This window comes from Mixophyes fleayi, chromosome 5, assembly GCF_038048845.1.
Source record: "Mixophyes fleayi isolate aMixFle1 chromosome 5, aMixFle1.hap1, whole genome shotgun sequence".
Classification (NCBI taxonomy): domain Eukaryota; kingdom Metazoa; phylum Chordata; class Amphibia; order Anura; family Limnodynastidae; genus Mixophyes; species Mixophyes fleayi.
The window spans coordinates 82,163,252-82,183,985 of record NC_134406.1 but is presented as its reverse complement, the minus strand read 5'-3'; the positions used below and the strand labels follow the sequence as shown (position 1 = coordinate 82,183,985).

At 39.1% G+C, this 20,734-nt stretch overlaps 1 protein-coding gene across 5 annotated transcripts in view; it reads right to left on the bottom strand.

Annotated features, from left to right (window-relative positions):
- The window catches only part of ULK4 (unc-51 like kinase 4), a 572,842-nt gene that overhangs the window by 347,342 nt on the left and 204,766 nt on the right, over positions 1-20,734 (bottom strand). For all 5 annotated transcript variants that reach the window (XM_075212480.1, XM_075212479.1, XM_075212478.1 and 2 more), the window contains 3 exons: positions 7,346-7,479; positions 4,597-4,718; positions 3,623-3,679 (listed from right to left, as the gene is read on the bottom strand). In XM_075212480.1, the coding sequence (XP_075068581.1) occupies positions 3,623-3,679; positions 4,597-4,718; positions 7,346-7,479 (313 nt within the window). The remainder of the gene's footprint in view (positions 1-3,622; positions 3,680-4,596; positions 4,719-7,345; positions 7,480-20,734) is intronic.

The window sequence follows — 20,734 nt, the reverse complement described above, 5'->3', positions numbered from 1 at the left end:
AGTTTTATTGGAATCAAAACCCCATGGAAACTGCATACATAAAAATGAAATCAAGGGAAATCACTTTATTTTCTTGTACATTGCATATAACAGACTTTACTGAACAGTTACCATCTTCTGATTATCATAGAGGACATATATAGAAATTTCCCCTTATATAAACTACAAGTTAACCCGTGCATGATACTCATGCATTCTAGTCAAATCAAGCTACTTAAGGTCTTAAAAAGGTTCTTGTCATGCATTTGGACCTAGCCCAGGCCTCCTCAGGGGAAGAGCGTTAGTTCCCGACGCAAGCGGCCTTTTTAATGTGTGTTCATGAGGTAAAATTACCTCACGAAAATGAGTTTGACCCCTCAACTCGTAAATTTAGCCTTTACTACCCCTCCCACGGGGGGGAAGGGGGGATGATGGAAGTTAACTGACTTGACTATTCTAATTTTTTTGTCAAATAATGTCAGTATACCAAATTTCAGGTCAATTGGATGAGCCCTTTCTGAGAAAATAGTTTTTTCCACACACACACACACTAACGCACGCCTCTACACATGTGTGTTCATGAGGTAAAATTACCTCACGAAAATGAGTTTGAGCCCTACCAAATTTCAGCCCTTTTTGAATTTTTTTTCCCACACACACTAAGAATTTAGTAGGTCGGTGTATAACTCTGCCCAGCAGGTAGCGCTGCAACTTGGTTTTTTTTTTCCACACACAGACGCCACTAAGCATTTATATATTAGATTCAGTATTCCCAGATTAACATTCATAAGAAAAGAAAAATAGAAGAGATGTGTAATGGTATGGACATGATTGACCTCTAAACACAACATAAAAAAGTTATGCATTTTGCAGCCAAATTTTTCTTTCCAGGTTTAAGCTGTCATTCCACTGCATCCCCGATAAAGGATAAAGAAAGATTGAAGGAATTCTGCCCTCTTAAGACAATGTATTAAGTGGATTTAATACAAGACAAATGGATAAATCTGCAAAGCATAACACATCATTTAGCTTGGTTTCAAAGCACTGACCCTAAACATGCGCCTTAATACACCAATCCACACAGAGCAATTCTGCAAAATAAAATCGTAAGCCTGTCAATCACACCCTGCTCCTATCGAGTAATGCTAGATAGAGAAGCACTTATGCAAGATAACGGTTTTCTCTTGAGTTTTCTGTAGAATACAAGATAGTAGTGTTCTGTTTTATCTAGAAAACAGTACAACCAGATATACCAGTATATTAGTATATTAACAATACATAAATATTCATTTACAAATAATATAACCTAACAGCATGTTCTAGATTGGCTTTTTATTTACTTATCACATAGTGCCTTGTGCCATATGTATTTATCAAAAAACAAATGTATTAATATTCTCCACATTTACTATAGCATATTCTCAATGTGCCGTACTCTCTCTGGTCTGGAAAGAAGACAGTGAGGTATGGAGGAAACTGACCAAGGAGAGAGCACAGCACAAACTTACAGCTCATCTCTGCAGCCAAGATGAGCTATCAACTGAGTACTCTATAAGAGGTGAATGTCAGTATGGAGTAAACCAATTCCTATTAAATGCATAGCAACAATGCAATAAAGAAATAAAGAAACTACAAAGCTAATATAACAACTTTAGACTAGAGATGCTCAGGCTCGGTTTTCTGAAAACCAAACCCAACCGAAGTATCCGAGTAGGTTTGTGAGCAGACTCGATACTTTCGCACTTCCTCGGATCTGAATCGAGGCAAAACGTCATTGTTGCGTTGTCGGATCTTGCGGGTTTGGATTCCATAAGTACCCTCCCCAGGAGATCTAGCGCCATTGCTCACACAGAAACAGAGATAGCAGTGTTCTTATCACTCTTCAGTCTCCAGTGACATTGCTCAGTGTCATTGCTCATACAGAAACAGGAGGACTAGCAGTGTTATCACTTGACAAAAATTGACTGGAAATAACTGGAAATTAATGTTATTGAGGCTAATAATAATGTAGTAACAAAAAAGAGCCAAATTATGCGATTTTAGCAAAAAGTAGGGAATTTAGAAAAAAACAATTAAGATCCAAAACCAAAACACGCAAAGGCGGTGTTGCCAAAACCAAAACACGAAGTTATTCCACGACCAAAACCAAAACACAGCGGTCAGTGAACATCTCTACTTTAGACAGGCTCCCTTAAATTGCCCAAAAAATATATTATTTATGATTTAAATGTGAAATATAGAATATATTCCAAATTTAATTCCTGTACTTGAAGTCCTTATGTGGTATAAAAATACTTGACACTTGCCTATGAAAGGGTATCTCAAATGGGGAAGACTTCATACAAGGGAACAATACCAAGCAGGAAATTATATCTATATAGGGATATTCCAGAGATGTTAGAATTCAAAATCTAGGCAAAACAGAAAAAATCAAGGAGATACATGGCCATGTAAAAAGCATAAGACTGCAGTCATGGCAATATCCAACTTTAAATGTCATTCTCTTGAGGTTGGACTCAATTGTGTTACTAGGTGCTTGTACTCAGCCCTGTGTCCCAAGGCCACTTTTAAAATGGATATTTGATTTATTTTTTGTTTTTTAAAAGTTATTAAACATAGAAAGCTATTTGACATACGTTACTGTACGTTGTTCGTTGTGCACCTAAAGAACTTGTATAGCTGTAACAAAAATAAGTATCCTGTTTGATTAGCATTACTTGTAACTTGATATGTCCTGTGCATGCTAGGAGCAACTATGAATGTAGTGAGAAAGGCTGAGGGGGAACTCTATGGGGTAAATATATCAAACTGCGAGTCTCTGGCGGGTTTGAAAAGTGGATATGTTGCCTACAGCAACCAGATTCTAGTTATCATTTATTTAGTTAATTCTACAAATTGATAGCTAGAGTCTGATTGGCTGCTATAGGCAACATCTCCACTTTTCAAAACCACCAGAAACTTGCAGATTGATACATTCACCCTCTGGTCTTTGTACAGATCAGTAAATCTGGTTAGATTTTAATTCAATGCTTATGAGTTAAGTGGTAGTTCTCAATTGAACAACATAACTCAACAACTTTATTCCCTAGCCTCAAACAAATGTCCATAGTTATTTTACACCAGGAGCTTGTATGTAGTATGCAGGACTAGAATGCAGTTTTTCTCTGAGAAAAACAACATTAACAGGCAGCTGATTAGGCACCACAGCAGCTTGAGAAGGGGAAAAAGTGCTTGAACATCAAAAACATTTCACACACTTGGGGGAATACAGAGGATGTCTCAAACTGTAGCTATGAAAAGGTCTGTTTCACCTATAAGCATATTCCTTTCCTACAGTATAACCCTGCCTTCCATACAAAGTACACCGTCACACAGAAACTACGCTCAATCTGATTTTACTGTATCCTAAAAAAAAATAGAACAGGTCAAAATGATATATAAAAATTGCGCTGCATAGTCTCTTCTTACATTTGTCTTTGTAGAAACATGAATATACTTTAGATTGCAAGTCTTAACATGTCAAGGTAAAAATTTCCATAGCAACAGTATTTTACATACAAATAGAAACTAATTGTTTTTGTCAGAAGTGCCCTAATATCCTATCACATCCATAACTATATAGTCACACACAAAGCTTACTTACTAGTAATGTGCCAAAGTTGCAGAGAAATTCCTCAGTGATGACTTGGGAACGAAAAACCTGCTTATGGATAAGATTGAGAAAAAAATATATATTATGAGAGATGTGTGGAAGTTGCAGGTAAATTTGAGTGTTGTTCATAGCAACACTCTATGACAGTGTTGGCTAACCTGTGACACTCCAGATATTGTGAAACTACAAGTCACAGCATGCTTTACCAATATATAGCAACTTATTGCTGGAAGGGTATGCTGGAACTTGTAGTTTCACAACACCTGGGGGTAAATGTATCAAGCTGAGAGTTTTTCGGCGGGTTTGAAAAACCAATCAAATTCTAGTTATCATTTATTTAGTGCATTCTACAAAATAACAGCTAGAATCTGATTGGTTGCTATAGGCAACATCTCCACTTTTCAAACCCGCCGGAAAACTCTCAGCTTGATACATTTACCCCCTGGAGTGTCACAGGTTAGCCAACACTGCTCTATGACAACAACACACACTCCCTCGCATCTGTATGAAATATGAATTGTGGTAGATTGTGGTATGCCGACAGTCAAAGTGCCCAGACATGGAAACAAGTTGTCCAAAATAATAGACAGCATTAGAAAATCCTTCTAATTCAGTAAGAAAATAAGCCTGTCTTTATGCTTAGGATGGCTGAACATCTAAATCAAAACCACAAGGAAATGATAGGCACAATTAATAGTAATAAATTAAAATGAATAGCAACGAGCCCTAGAATAGTGGTTCTGTTATGGTGCTGGTATAGCAAGTGTGAAGTTTGGTGCGGCTTAGAATATATTTCACTTAAAAATGTAAAAAAAAAACGTCTAATATTTGACTGAATTATATTTTTTCATGATTAATATTTTAAATGCAAAAAAATTGACAAAAGGTGTCACAAAAACACCCTAGCAAACTGTTTTAGTCAGCAATTTAATTTCAGTAGGAAAGCAAATTAAATAATACTGTACCTGAGATGTTACAAGATGAAGAATGATTGCCATATTAGGAATGCACATTTTCAACTGTTTAGACTGAATAGTTGATGGATGTTTACGTCCTGACACATTAGACAAGGCACTGAGAATATCACCTACAAGAAAAATAAAACGAACTTGAAAATTATACTGAAATCTAATTTGTTATATAAGGGCAGCCAAACTTACAGTGAGATAACTGCATTATTTAAGTGCTTTTTGATATATTTTAATATATGTATGCTCAATACAACAAAAATAAGGAGAGTAGGATTAAAATCTAAAGCAAAGCCACAGAGCTAAATTCAATAACAAGTATATAAGAGAATCTAAAAGTAGAAAAAAAAATGTTTATTAGCCTCAACATCATCTTCAAATTTAGTTAATGAAAATTCTATGGGCCATTTTCTCAAAAGTTGGATAAAGAGGAAAAAATTGCTTTAAAACTCTACAATAAGAAATAATACTATGATGAGTAAATTATCTATTGATACATTAATAAATATTGAAAACATGAAAACAAGAAAAAAAAAATATTTTGTTTTGAAGTTAATTATACAGTGAAATTCAATAAGGCAGTAAATGCTAATATATATTAATTTCTATGAAAGTTTGTTTAGCAAAAAGAGAAGCTTTTGCAACCATTTTAGCTGAAAAATTAAACTGTGGTTTGCAGTTCTCATCATTTTTTCCCCCACGTTTGAGAAAATTGTCATTAAGAAATAGTTTTAGATTATACATCACAAGCATTGTGATCTGCAAAAACACTTCATACTACAATACAGTAAGTACAGTCAAACCCCCATTTTGGGTTCTCTGATTGTACCCTTTCCTGGAATTTAAACTTTTTCATGATCCCCTACATCCAAATGCATTTCAATGAGCCAAATTCCTTGATTTTACACCACATTTTACAGGCTGGAGAAAACTATTTAACAAAATAACACAACAGGACTCATTTAGAGTTGCACACATTTGTGCACCGAATGATTGAAGGAAAATATGCACACAAGAAAAAGCATACAAGCGAATATATATATATTGAGTCCAATGTTTCTTTAGCATATTATTTAATTTGCTTTTCTTCTTTAGTGTAAAGGTACTAAATGTTAAATTAGCATCACCTTGTTTATACACAGGTCCGGCATCAGGGGGTACGAGAGCTGCCAATGTACAGGTCCCACCATTCGAGGTCAGCTTTTTTTTCATTATTTTCAATAGTCAGATGCGGCCCTCGCTCATTCTAAGTGGGGTCCCAGGTTAAAAGGTGGAGCGGGGCTTGCAGCATTGTCGGAGCCAGCCCTGTCCTAAAGAGTGTAAGCCCTGTCAAAGCTACTACCCGATGGCAGGCTCCTTCCCCAGGACAAGCCACTAATGAGCTGCCTCCTTTTCTGCCACTACCCTCCGTTTCCAAATCTTCACCACTCCACTCCCATTCCTGTCATTCCCCTCTCTACATTTGCCAATGTAGCTACCTCTATCAGCTTTGCAAGATAGGTAAGTGACACGGGGTGACTAACACTCTATGGTTAGGGTAGGTAATTTTTTATTTTTTTTATAATATATGGTGGGTATTATAATTAAGAGTGGGGTGTTTTTATAAGATGTGGGATAGGTAATATGTGTTATGTGGCATCCTAGGGTGGTGCTAATACTTGTAAAACCTTATCCATAGTAAGTACAATATATAGGATACTTCTGTTTCCCTCTCACTATCTGTGCTGTGTTCACATTCACACTCTCTCTCTGGTAAAGGGCATGTGGGGTCTGAGGGGCATGTAAATGTCTTGTAGAAAGGTCTGATGGGCAAGTAAACGGCATGTAGGGAGGTCTGTGGGGCATGTGGGGGTGTCATGGCTCCATGCTACATCAATGCGTCCAAAGGGAATTGGAGGTGGCAAAGGAGAAGGTAGGAGGAGCCCTGCCTGTTTAATTTTTACTGGGCCCCGAAATTTCTGATATCAGCCCTGTTAATAATGTAATGAAGTGTCGTATACACAAGAGAGAATCTTGTCTTCACTGTTATTAATAAATATGAAAGTCAAATTTTAAATATAAAGTTTAATGACATACAAATAACTCCACATCTTTTGTGTACCCTTTAACAGTAAAATGAGAATCGTTTTCCTTGCAATTGTCAAAATAGAAATGTCAAAAAGACGGCCGCAATTAGCCAATCAGAAGTAACGAGTGCTGGTGCTGCTGATAGCCATCATTATTACTGTGTATCGTTGCACTGTTCGCCAGGCACTGCAAGATAGTTGTCGTCTAAAAGACATATCTGCAGGTGCATCCATTTCTAAAAGTGTTCAGTTATGTAAGCACATCCTATTACACTTAGCATATGATTACACTCTCCAGGAGTAAGGAGACGCTAGCCAATTATATGTAAAAGTTTTCACACAGACATGTGCATACGCATTTTGATTGCGGAGTGCAGTATGGAAATGATGAACGTCCAACTCTAAATGAGCCACAATGTAGTTTACTATAAATGCCTTGTATGTCTGTTTCATCAGTCCAATTAAAATTTGAGGTATTTCTAGGCTTCTCCCTCATTTTACACTTTCGCACCAATTTGCTTGGTTCCTGGAAAAATCTAAATTGTGGGATTGACTGTGTTTAATTAATGTAAGAGAATAAATGTATGAAATGCTAGTTTAAATACCACCATCCTTTACAGTTGCTGTAGAAAGTTAAAGGCCAAGAAACAATTCAATCCTTCTAAACCATATCAGATTACCCAGAATTCCTGGCAGCTCTTGTACTATGTGATGGATGAGGAGGTCCAGACATAGTGACAGGTATTCGTTGACGCTTTGCTGCTCCTTTCCTGGTGTGGTTTTTCTGCTGTCTCTTTCAATGTACATCACAAGTCTGAAAACAAGTAAATGCAAAAGATTAGCCCTTCTGACAACATAAAATAATATATCATTTTTCCAATGTCACCAAAGTCAAGCTGAAGAAACCTGAATTGAAATGACATATCAAACTGGAACAGGATGATTTATCATTATGTGAAATATTCTGCAGTATAAAACACAGTATTCCAAATTTGAATGAATTAAATATGACACTCTTTCATGTTTATTTACAATATGCATTTATTACCATTACTTGCTATATGATTGAAAATACCACCTATATCCAACCATAAGAAAATGGTGCCCTACAGTTACAAACTGACCTGGTATAAAATCTCACAGGTATAAAACCATCTCCTTGATAAACAACCTCATTATATATTGGTAAAGCAAAGTGTTTTAAAAAATGTCACCGGTCCTCATTAGCTTCAAAGCACTTTTAGCGAAACATAATGTATTTCTGGAAGACAGGCACTTGGGCTTTCTCTCGTTTCACTTTGAATCAAAAGTTATAACAGTCGGAAGAAAGATTATTCATTTATGTCAAGCTAATTAAATGCTTGGTGCAGCATATTCCCATTTTGCTGCGAGAATTAAATATTTTAGAAAAATGCTGAGTAATGGAAATAAAGATATAATTTCTATGATTAGAGAATGTATGTAATGTCCATAAAAAGCCAATAAAGGAGCTAGATCAAAGTTACATATATACCTTATTTATAGAATATATATAATATACACTTTATAAATAAAATATACTTTATTTCTTTATTTATATAATTTATGTATATATAATTTATTTATATTATCATAGCTTTAAGGGGTGAATCAATGTTATTAATTTTGCTTTCATGAAAGCATGAAGAAAAGTCTACTTTCTTAAAGTTTTACATCTTGAATAAACCTTGGTACGTTGCCTAGCTCTACATGTAATCTCTTATATTTCTGCATCAGTTTCACTTTCTTCTGTGCTGTAAAATAATAGGTAGCCTGCAAAATTGAAAACATTCTAGTATTCATGCAGTGTACCTTAAGACAAGGCTTAAGTAAATGTAGGAGTCAGCTCCGAAACTATAGGAACCAGGCAAAAATAAAGTAAGCTGCACAAATATGTGGGTGTGGTTTATACAAAATTGGACATGTTTTATGCCTATGTTACTTGGATATTACATGAACTCATTGGACACTGTTGTACTAACAATGGGCAATCAATATAGTTATTGGCAAATAAGAAAGATTACATGACATGATCTTGGCAAAAGTTATTGGCAACATTTATCACCATGGAGGAACAACATTCATAGCTTATATGGGAAGCATCAAATCCACTAAGCACTCGCATTCATGCCGTACGTATGAAGCTGCAAATGTGGGCCGCAGAAAAGTCCATGGGCCACACTTTAGGAACCCATGATCATAATTGAATACACAGCACAATATTTCACAAAGTAACTACTGTACACAGCTTTTGAGGACACACAAAACCTGAACACAGAATTATTCATAATTGGTAAATTGGAGGAAACCATCAACCTGACAAATTATTCGTTACAACACCAACTACATGACGATACAATATGATCAGAGGCATTACAATGCTTTTTTCAAGATGGTGACATTTGTTAAACCTTGCTAAACTATAGCATATTATATATATATATATATATATATATATATATATATATATATATATATATATATATATATACACACGTACGTACGTACATTTCTCTCTCATATATACATACATACATATATTTCTCTCTCATATATACATACATACATATATTTCTCTCTCATATATATATATATACATACATATATATATTTCTCTCTCATATATATATATACATACATATATATATTTCTCTCTCATATATATATACATACATATATATATTTCTCTCTCATATATATATATATATATATATATATATATATATATATATATATATATATATATATACACACACACACACACAAGTTAACCCGTGCATGATACTCATGCACTCTAGTCAAATCAAGCTACTTAAGGTGTTAAAAAGGTTCATGTCATGCATTTGGGGCTAGGCCGACGTAAGCGCCCTTTTTTAACGTGGTTTTGTCCACATGTCACTACCTCATCATTCTTCTATATATATCTATATCTACATATCTATATCTACATATATATATATATATATATATATATATATATATATATATATACACAAACACACACATATATATGTGTGTGTGTGTGTGTGTGTGTGTGTGTGTGTGTGTGTGTGTGTGTGTGTGTGTAGAATAGCACATACAGTATGGTTGCTTGTAGATGTGTTGTTTTTACTGATTGCAGGGGACATAACCTAATATTTAATGCATTTATATTATCAAACATAGCGTGCAGAGGAAGTGCATGACATCACTTCCATTACACATTTCCATCTCCACAAAGGCTTTTCAATAGATGCTACCAAATAATTAAAAAATCTCTCCATGCATTTATTTTGACTATATATCTGCATCAGTCAGCACATGAATTACCTGGCAATGTGATATGCAGAAAACTAGTCTTTAGCAATATGAAAACTAGTTATATGTATGGATGGGGAAAGCTGAAACAAACATTCCCCTTGCTACATTAAAGTAGTTTCCTACCTTTTATACTGGTACATTATTTCCCCAATGCCATGTGTATGTTACAGAAATAGTGATACAATTCATCCACTATTTTGTAATACATGTTTTATTACTTTACGGTTGTCAACGACTCTGGGGGGAATTTAATTATATGCAACGGTTTAACATGGCAATTTCTTCTCCCACCCGCGATGTTGAGCAACTGTAATACTCAGCAGTGTGCACAGCTGTAATATTTGGCGGAACATCGTAGTTAATTACATTTCCCCCCATACAACTGCACATTTTTGCATGTAACACTGTATGCCAGGTTGGCCAACCTGTAGCTCTGCAGGTGGTTTTAGTCCCAGCATGCTCTGCCAGCTACTGGCTGTCTATCGTCTAGCAAAACTGGGGCTTGTAGTTTCACAACACCTGGAGAGCCATGGTTTGGCTAGGCCTGCTGCCTGATGTATATCTTTACTTTTGAAAGCAACCAGAGATATACCTTAGTACATCATTTTTTGTGAAAGCTATCTATTCCCTCTATTTGGGATTCAATAAATCACACACAGCAAATTGCATTATTTGTTTTTAAGGGACTTCAACTACTGGTTTTTAATACCCTGCAAAGGGACATGGGCAACTTGGAGAACAAAACAGAAATGAGTAATTTATTAAAATGTAAATTAAAAAATAAATAAATAAATAATAATAACGCATCTTAATTTGAGTATGATAAAAAAAAAACAAAAAAAAAAACATTCCCTTTTGACCAGAGATCAAGCTATAACTACCACAGTAGTTATGTAGAAGTCGAAGCCTATGGAGTTAAGGAAAAATTGCAATTAGTGTCCCAGGGATCTCAAGCAGATCGGGGCATGCAGTATGTCTAGACCAAAGATGTTTACTCTGGCAGGTCAGATAATTATGGGTGCTATAACAATCAATTTTTGACTGCGGGGTAACTGCGCATCTGTAGCCTGTACTAGATGGATCAGTATAGATCAGCTACTATATTTAAAATGGAAAGTTCTTGCCATTTAAAAGAAGAAATGTGGAGTTGCCAAAAATTGGACACTACTCGCCCTTAACATGATGGGAGGAAATCAATAGAGATTTTTAAGCCTTATGTGATATTCCTATAGGTTTCTAATCATGCATACATCTGAATACACAGCATCAATGGTGAAGTTGTGGCTTCTCACAAAAGGTTTTATTTTATAACACCTGCTTTATATATCATTTAAGAAGATATCATTTGTTATACGGTTTACTGGTCTTCAGAAAACAGAAAGGGAAGGGAAAATAACATCTTAGCTTACAATGTTTTGAGGATAATCATGCTTAATTATGAAAGTCTTATACAACTTTAGTAGTTTTCAATGATATGCATACTAACAGTGCAGGGAGGGGCTTAGAGGGGAACAAAGTTGGTGGCCAGGGAGTCACTAACAAAGTAGGAAAATTTGTATTGTGAGCGTTTCATTCAATCTTGTAATGGTGGGGCACCTATAATGATCTATCTAGGGCTTCTAGGTACAAGATAATATGTTTAAGCAGTTATGGTTAATGTTAGAAATGTAATCCACCTGCCAGATTCTATTCTGTTGACAGAGGGTATATAGAAGGCGGTTCTGAGTATTTCCAGTGAAGTGGAATCTGACATTTTGTGGTCTTTTAATGTGTGTGTTATTAATTTGCATGTGTGTTTGGGGATGTCTGAGATCAGGGCCGGTGCTTCCATTAGGCAGCTGCCTAGGGTGCCGTGCTCTGGGGGTCGCCACTCAAGCCATATACAATAATTAACAATGTCCCTCAATGACAGCAGCTGCCGAGGACATGATTAAGATGACCTATATGCCATTAGCAGCAGCTTATGAATTGACCAGTATCAGCAATTGAGTGATTCAGTGACTCATTGCCCAGCAAGGCGCAATCCCCTTCACTCCAGCACATTTATTCTCCGCCCATGAAGGAGCTCCTGAAGGAGCAAAGGCGCCCAGGGCTTCACTCACCCTCGGATAGCTACTCGCAGGCTACTCATGGCCAGGGTGACATGCAGATGCTCCAGATGTCAGCGGCTGCGGGGGTTCCGATGCTGACATATCGCCCATTGATCTGTGAAGGAATGTCGGAGGCAGCTGCAGAAGCAGACTCCAGCGGAAGCATAACTGACTGTGCATGAAGTGCACCCGATGAATCTCCTGCCTCGGTACATTCAGCTGTAGCCTGAATGCAGCACAGAGAGCTGAGAGTCAGGCAGGGGAGGTGCTGTGGTAGCAGCACTGCTTAGAATTGCTGTCAAAAAGGAGCAGCTCTGTTCAGCCCCCTGGACTAAGAAACTGAAGCAACTTGGAGTGTAAAGTAAGGAGATTTATATATGTGATACAGTGACAGCAATGCAGAATGACAACACCATGACACCAACAGGTGCCTGCCCCCCCCTGCCCATGTGTTCTGTGCCTTTCTCCCCGTGCCCATGTGTGCCTGCGCCCCCTGCCCATGTGCACCCCCCCCCCCCCCTTTGAATGTGTGCAACTCTTACTAGACAATAGGTACCCCCGCCTGTCTGAGTGTGCTTTGGGCTCCCTAAAGACCTATGCAAGATCTGATGGTGCCTATGTAATGTAGCCCTTGAGCAGTTGAGACACCAGCTTTGTGACAGCCTGACAGGCAGTATACATTAATTTTGAGTTTTTAGGTAAGATATTGACTTTAGTCTTTAAATAAACAACCATAAACAAAAACCTATACTCATGTCTACTTATACTCAATATACTCAGAAATGTAGAAATGATCTAGAAGAATGTTATACTCCCAGTAAGTCCAAACTTAAAAAATAAATGTATTATATTTGAAGCTTTCAGTTCTCTTCTTGATGAGTTTATGAATATGGGTTGAGGGGGTATTGGGTGGGCGGGGGTAGGCTGAAGTTTTGCCTAGGGAACCCAGAAACCTTGCACCGGCCCTGTCTGAGATTTTGCGGGGTGATAGAGAGAATGATCGGGAGTCAAGCAAACTCATACCTGCAATGTTTTCAATTAGTCGATATACCTCCTTCCACAGGGAGGCTATATTTGGACAGTACTACCATACTGTCACGGTTTGGTATTTTGGACTCTGGATCTGTTCATAGATGTTGTGGGAACAGATCCTCGGGGAGTGAGAATATGGTAATACACTGGTAAGTGGTAATGATAGCCTGAGGTTCAAATAGATGCCAGATGCAGGATAAAAGTACAATCAGAGGTTTAATGATGACTGGATGAATATACAGGAAAGTCTTGATATATGTATATATATATATATATATATATACACACTAGGAGCGTAGTACAAGGTGGGCGGAGCCACCGGCAATATCACATGCAATATGAACAATCAGCATATAGTTATATATGGTTTTGAATGCACAGCCCAGCAATAAGGTGGAAAGAATAAGGCAGCAGGTAAATGGTATCACAGTTGAGCAGCCCACATCAGAGGAGAGATTAACTGTCCAGGTAGCAGTATATGCACAATAGATGCGGCAGTAATCAGGAACCAAATAATGCCTTAATGCTTTCAATAATACATGAACAGTTCAGCCAGAGAAAAGAACAACAAGCAGCTTGATGATACGACCTGTGGAGTGTCATACAGCTGAGATAGTTGCAGCATGAGCTGAATAGTCTGTGGAGTAGTATACAGCAGAGACAGTTGCAGTTTGATCTGTATGGTCTTTAACAGCAACACAATCAGCTTGATGATACGACCTGTGGAGTGTCATACAGCAGAGATAGTTGCAGCATGAGCTGAATAGTCTGTGGAGTAGTATACAGCAGAGACAGTTGCAGTTTGATCTATATGGTCTTTAACAGCAACACAGCAAGGCACTGACGATCCAGGTGAGAGCTCACAGAGTAGGTAGGAACCTAATCAGACTGGTAACATGATCAACAGGCCCAGAGGAAAGAAAGGAAGTGCCTTTTCAAGTCTGGAGCCAACGCAGGAGCCAATAGGAATCTAATTAGAAGTAGACAGGTAATCAGTCTGCACCTGTGCAGATCAGAACTTGGAGGTTTGAAGTCTGTTAATGAGACACCTGTGAGTGTCTCAGTCTTTGTCTGTGGAAGCCAAATGAGCAGCGTGTGACAGTACCCCCCCTTTTAAAGGTGGGCACCGCACACCTAGGATTCGGCTTAGAAGGAAAGTTCTTGTGAAAGTTCTTAACCAAAACTGGAGCATGAACATCCGCAGCACGGATCCAGGAACGTTCCTCAGGACCAAACCCTTTCCAGTCTACTAAATACTTCAAACTTCCTTTAGAGATTTTTGAATCCAATATTTGTTTGACCTCGAATTCTTGATCCAAGTGAACTTTAGGTGCTGTAGAAGAAGTATGGGTAGACGAAAAACGGTTAATGATCAATGGTTTCAACAAGGAGACATGAAACGAATTGGAGATCCGAAGAGCAGCTGGTAAAGATAATTTCACAGAAGCTGGATTAATAATTTTTGAAATAGTATAAGGACCAATAAAGCGAGGAGCAAACTTCATACAAGGAGTCTTGAGACGGATATTCTTTGTAGAGAGCCATACTCTATCACCTATCTTGAAGGCAGGTGCGGCCCGACGTTTTCTATCCGCCGCAAACTTGTAACGTTTGGAAGATTTCTTAAGACAGCTCCTCACTTGATTCCAGATAGACACAAATATCCGTTGAACGAGATTAACAGCAGGAACCTGGGTGGGCGGGAGGGAAGTAAACCTGGGAAAGGATGGATGAATCCCATACACAATGGAAAATGGTGATGCAGAAGTTGACTCATGAAGGGCATTATTATGCACAAACTCTGCCCAAGGTAGAAGATCCACCCAATCGTCCTGATTGGCAGCAGAGAACATTCTAATAAAAGTCTCTAAATCTTGGTTTACACGTTCAGTCTGTCCATTAGACTGGGGATGGTAGGATGATGAGAAGTTTAATTGGATACCAAGAATTTTACACAAGGCTCGCCAAAACTTAGACACGAACTGAACTCCACGATCTGACACAATTTCTGCGGGACAGCCATGCAACCGGAATATCTCTTTAACGAAATATGTGGCAAGAACAGATGAGGATGGTAGGCCAATAAGTGGAATAAAATGAGCCATTTTTGAGAACCGATCTACCACAACCCAGATGGTATTATATTTTTTGCTAGGGGGTAGGTCGGTGATAAAGTCCATGCTCAAATGGGTCCATGGTCTGTCCGGAATAGGAAGTGGGATTAATTGTCCAGCAGGAGATTGGCGAGATGACTTGTGTTGACTGCAAATTTCACAGGAAGCAACAAAGTCCTTAACATCACGATGAAATTTTGGCCACCAATAATTACGGGAGACCAACTCAATGGTTTTACGTATACCAGTATGGCCAGCAAAACGAGTAGAGTGGAACCAAGTCAACAGTTTCTTTCGTAAATCCGGTGGTACAAAAGTCTTCCCAGGTGGTGGTGTACAGGCAGGAGACAAAGTAGAAGTAAATATACACTTGGGATCTAGTATAGGATAAGGTTTCACCTCTTCGGTCTTGGAATCACAGGAAAAGGCTCGGGAAAGAGCATCTGCACGTTTATTCTTCTCACCAGGTTTGAATGTAATTTGAATATTGAAGCGAGAGAAAAAGAGAGACCACCTAGCTTGTCTAGGATTTAAGCATTGAGCGGATTGCAGATATAATAGGTTTTTATGATCCGTAAAGATGGTAACCGGGAATTTAGCTCCCTCTAGAAGATAACGCCATTCCTCCAATGCTATTTTTATGGCCAGTAATTCTTTATCGCCGATGGCGTAATTCTTCTCTGCAGGTAAAAATCTTCTGGAGAAGAATGCACAGGGATGGAACTGGTTAAGATGAGACTTCTGAGATAACACAGCCCCTACTCCCACACTTGAAGCATCAATCTCGAGGAAGAATGGCAAAGACATGTTAGGTTGTTGAAGAATAGGTGCCGAGGAGAATGCTTCTTTTAGAAATTCGAAAGCCTTTAAGGCCTCTGGCGGCCAGGATTTGGGATTGGCACCCTTCCGGGTGAGAGACACAATGGGTGCCACTATAGTTGAGTATCCCTTGATAAAACGTCTATAATAATTAGAGAACCCCAAGAAGCGTTGCACAGGCTTCAATCCTAAGGGAAGAGGCCACTCGAGTATAGCTCGAACCTTCTCTGGGTCCATCTCTAATCTTGAGCCTGAGACAATGTAGCCAAGGAATGACATTTGGGACTTTTCAAATAAGCATTTCTCTAGCTTGCAAAAAAGTTGATTCTTACGAAGACGTGAAAGAACCTCTGCCACTTGACGGCGGTGAGAATGAATGTCCTGGGAGAAGATCAAAATGTCATCCAAATATACAACGACACAATCATAGAGGAGGTCTCTGAAGATTTCGTTCACAAAACCTTGAAACACCGCAGGGGCATTGCACAAACCGAAAGGCATCACTAGGTATTCGTAGTGGCCGTCGCGAGTATTGAACGCTGTTTTCCATTCATCGCCGGCTTTAATTCGGATGAGGTTATAAGCTCCTCTGAGATCTAGTTTTGTGAAAATCTTCGCCCCCTTTATACGGTCGAATAGTTCGGTGACGAGAGGAATGGGGTACCGGTTCTTAATGGTGATGGCATTAAGACCTCTGTAGTCAATACATGGGCGAAGGGACCCATCCTTCTTTTTAACAAAAAAGAAACCGGCCCCAGCAGGAGAAGATGAAGGTCTAATGAATCCACGAAGAAGATTTTCTTGGACGTATTCGGACATGGCTTGAGTCTCTGGCAAGGATAAAGGATACACACGACCGCGCGGAGGGATTTGATCAGGCAACAGATCAATAGGACAATCCCATGTTCGGTGAGGAGGAAGCTGTTCAGATCTGGCCTTGTCGAACACATCCCGAAAAGACAGATACTGACTTGGAAGGTAGTTGGATTGAGATTCAGACGAGAAGCTAGTAGAGGCCAGTGGATGAACACGTGAAAGACAATTTTTAAAGCAATTAGAACTCCAGGATAACACTTGTGAAGTGGTCCAATCCATCTGAGGAGAGTGTTGTTGGAGCCAGGGTAATCCCAGAATGACAGGACTAGTAGAAGATGGCAAAACATGGAAGGATATCATCTCTTTATGTAATGCTCCTATTTGTAGAAGAATAGGCGGAGTGCATTTTTTGACGAGACCATTGGAGATACGAAATCCATCAATTGCAGAAATAGATACAGGATGCTCTAGGAAGGATACGGGTAAGGACCCTTGGGACACGAGAGAAGAAGAAATAAAGTTCCCAGCAGCTCCTGAATCCAGCAAGGCATAGGAGTGAACAGGGCCAGAAGGGCCATATAATATAATTGGAAACGAGCACACAGTGGGTAACGATGATTGAGGAGAAGATTTGACATTGCCTAATTTGACTTCTCCGGAACAAATTAGGCTTTGGTGTTTCCCGATTTCTTGGGACACTTATTAAAGATATGCCCTGGATCGGCCCAGTAAATACATAATTTATTTTTAAATCTTCGATCGCGCTCCTCCGGAGTCAAGCGCGATCGTTCCGATTGCATTGATTCCTCTCCAGAAGCTGGAGAGAGATAGCGAGTTAATGTTCTGGATACAGAACGACGGGAGTTATCCTTTTCAGCGGCTCTTTCTCTGAAATGTAGATCCACTCTGTTACACAAAGAAATTAGAGCATCCAAAGTAGCAGGTAGTTCCTGGGGGGCAAGAGCATCCTTGATCTTATCAGATAAGCCGTGCCAGAAAGTAGCCACTAGAGCATCATTATTCCAACGTAGTTCTGATGATAAAGTGTGGAAGGAGATCACATATTGCGCCACTGATCGTGACCCTTGACGAAGCCTGAGAATACTTGAAGCTGCAGAGGTAACACGACCAGGTTCATCAAAAATTTTACGGAATGTGACTATAAAGGCAGAGCTGTCGGACAGGAGAGGATCATCACGCTCCCAGAGGGGGGAGGCCCAGGCCAAAGCCTGGCCAGACAATAATGATATTATGTAAGCAACTCTTATTCTTTGAGTAGGAAAGTTCTGAGGTTGTAATTCGAATTGAATCGAACACTGATTGAGGAAACCTCTACAGGCTTTAGGGTCACCATCAAACTTAGCAGGAGACGGAATCCGGAGAGTAGAATGAGAATTACTGGGTAGCTCTGGTGCAGGTGATTCCGATGGAGGAGCCAGTGGAAGAAGTGAGGATATAGCAGATTGAATAGAATCCACTCTAGAGGCCAATGTCTGGAAACATTGAAGGAGTTGGTGTTGAATTTCATCCTGTTGTTCTATCCTATGGAGTAACAGCCGCAGAGTCTGTTTAGCCGGCGGTTCCCCAGGGGAGTCCATTGTGGCCTGTTGATACTGTCACGGTTTGGTATTTTGGACTCTGGATCTGTTCATAGATGTTGTGGGAACAGATCCTCGGGGAGTGAGAATATGGTAATACACTGGTAAGTGGTAATGATAGCCTGAGGTTCAAATAGATGCCAGATGCAGGATAAAAGTACAATCAGAGGTTTAATGATGACTGGATGAATATACAGGAAAGTCTTGATATATGTATATATATATATATATATATATATACACACTAGGAGCGTAGTACAAGGTGGGCGGAGCCACCGGCAATATCACATGCAATATGAACAATCAGCATATAGTTATATATGGTTTTGAATGCACAGCCCAGCAATAAGGTGGAAAGAATAAGGCAGCAGGTAAATGGTATCACAGTTGAGCAGCCCACATCAGAGGAGAGATTAACTGTCCAGGTAGCAGTATATGCACAATAGATGCGGCAGTAATCAGGAACCAAATAATGCCTTAATGCTTTCAATAATACATGAACAGTTCAGCCAGAGAAAAGAACAACAAGCAGCTTGATGATATGACCTGTGGAGTGTCATACAGCTGAGATAGTTGCAGCATGAGCTGAATAGTCTGTGGAGTAGTATACAGCAGAGACAGTTGCAGTTTGATCTGTATGGTCTTTAACAGCAACACAATCAGCTTGATGATACGACCTGTGGAGTGTCATACAGCAGAGATAGTTGCAGCATGAGCTGAATAGTCTGTGGAGTAGTATACAGCAGAGACAGTTGCAGTTTGATCTGTATGGTCTTTAACAGCAACACAGCAAGGCACTGACGATCCAGGTGAGAGCTCACAGAGTAGGTAGGAACCTAATCAGACTGGTAACATGATCAACAGGCCCAGAGGAAAGAAAGGAAGTGCCTTTTCAAGTCTGGAGCCAACGCAGGAGCCAATAGGAATCTAATTAGAAGTAGACAGGTAATCAGTCTGCACCTGTGCAGATCAGAACTTGGAGGTTTGAAGTCTGTTAATGAGACACCTGTGAGTGTCTCAGTCTTTGTCTGTGGAAGCCAAATGAGCAGCGTGTGACACATACATGGGACAGAGTCTCATTGCCACATAGATGCCAGCAGAGGGTAGAGGTATTTGAAAACATAATGGATAGTTTTTTGGGGACAAGGTACCAGTTATAGTTTATTTTGTGGGCACTCATGCTAATCTTAACACAGATAGTGATCAGTGCTCTCCCCAGCACCCATTTCCCAGGTGCTCCACCTAGATGTTTTTATTTGCCACCTGGCTCTTGGAGCCCAACAGAATCCTATTATAATATAATAAATCACTGTTTCTCCTGTTCTAACAGGCACTATGTGAGCACCACAGTGAGCAGTGTTTGTTAGACCACTGACCACCAGTCTTACCAGATGTGGGAAAGAACCTCCAACATTTTTCAAAAATATTGCAAAGCATTACAACTGCCCCACCCAGCTACTTCTTAATGCCACCCGGCTGGCAAAAATTTCTGGGGAGAATACTGGTGAGATTGACTAGTTGTTTCATAATTTTGAAGGAACAAGCAGGGACCCTGATCAGAAGTGACTGGAAAAAAATTAGAGACAGTGTGGTAAGATACTCATTTTTAAGTATGTAATTCTGCCCATCTAAGATATTAACAATTTATCCCATGTGGCGAGGTTTGATTGTATTGCTTCTATGAGATGAGGGAAAATTCAAGATATTCGAACATTTGAAATTGCCAATGGAAGTCTTAATTAGCTTTTAGCTTTTGTAGTGTATCAGAAGATAGATTGAGATCTAGGATTTCTGATTTGTTTGCATTGATCTTATATCTTATCTTAAGTGTCCATAAAATAAGAGTTACTCACTTAGGAGGTTGGGGAGAGATATACACGGATTTGGAACGGACAATTAGAATGTTGCACACGTAGAAGGGCTACCATATACTGGATATGTCCAGATTTTGGCGAAGTCTGGCAGCGAATGGCTCCATCATTAGAACAAAGATTAAGGGAGACAAAAGGGAGCTCTGCCCAGTGCCATTATGTGTATCTGAAAAGGTGAAGATTAGAAGCTATAGGCGAGGACAGACGCTCTGGAGTTAACGTAGAAAGTGGCTACTCCTCTAAGGATAGGTCCTGTCATACCCATAGTCGAAAGTGTTTTACACATGTAGGGCCATCCAACTGTCGAATCTTTTACTGCATACGAAGTCACTAGAAATGTAGGGCTATGTATAAGTTCTATTAAACCCCACTTGGTCTGGACGAACAAGGGTTAAACCTTTAATATGTAAC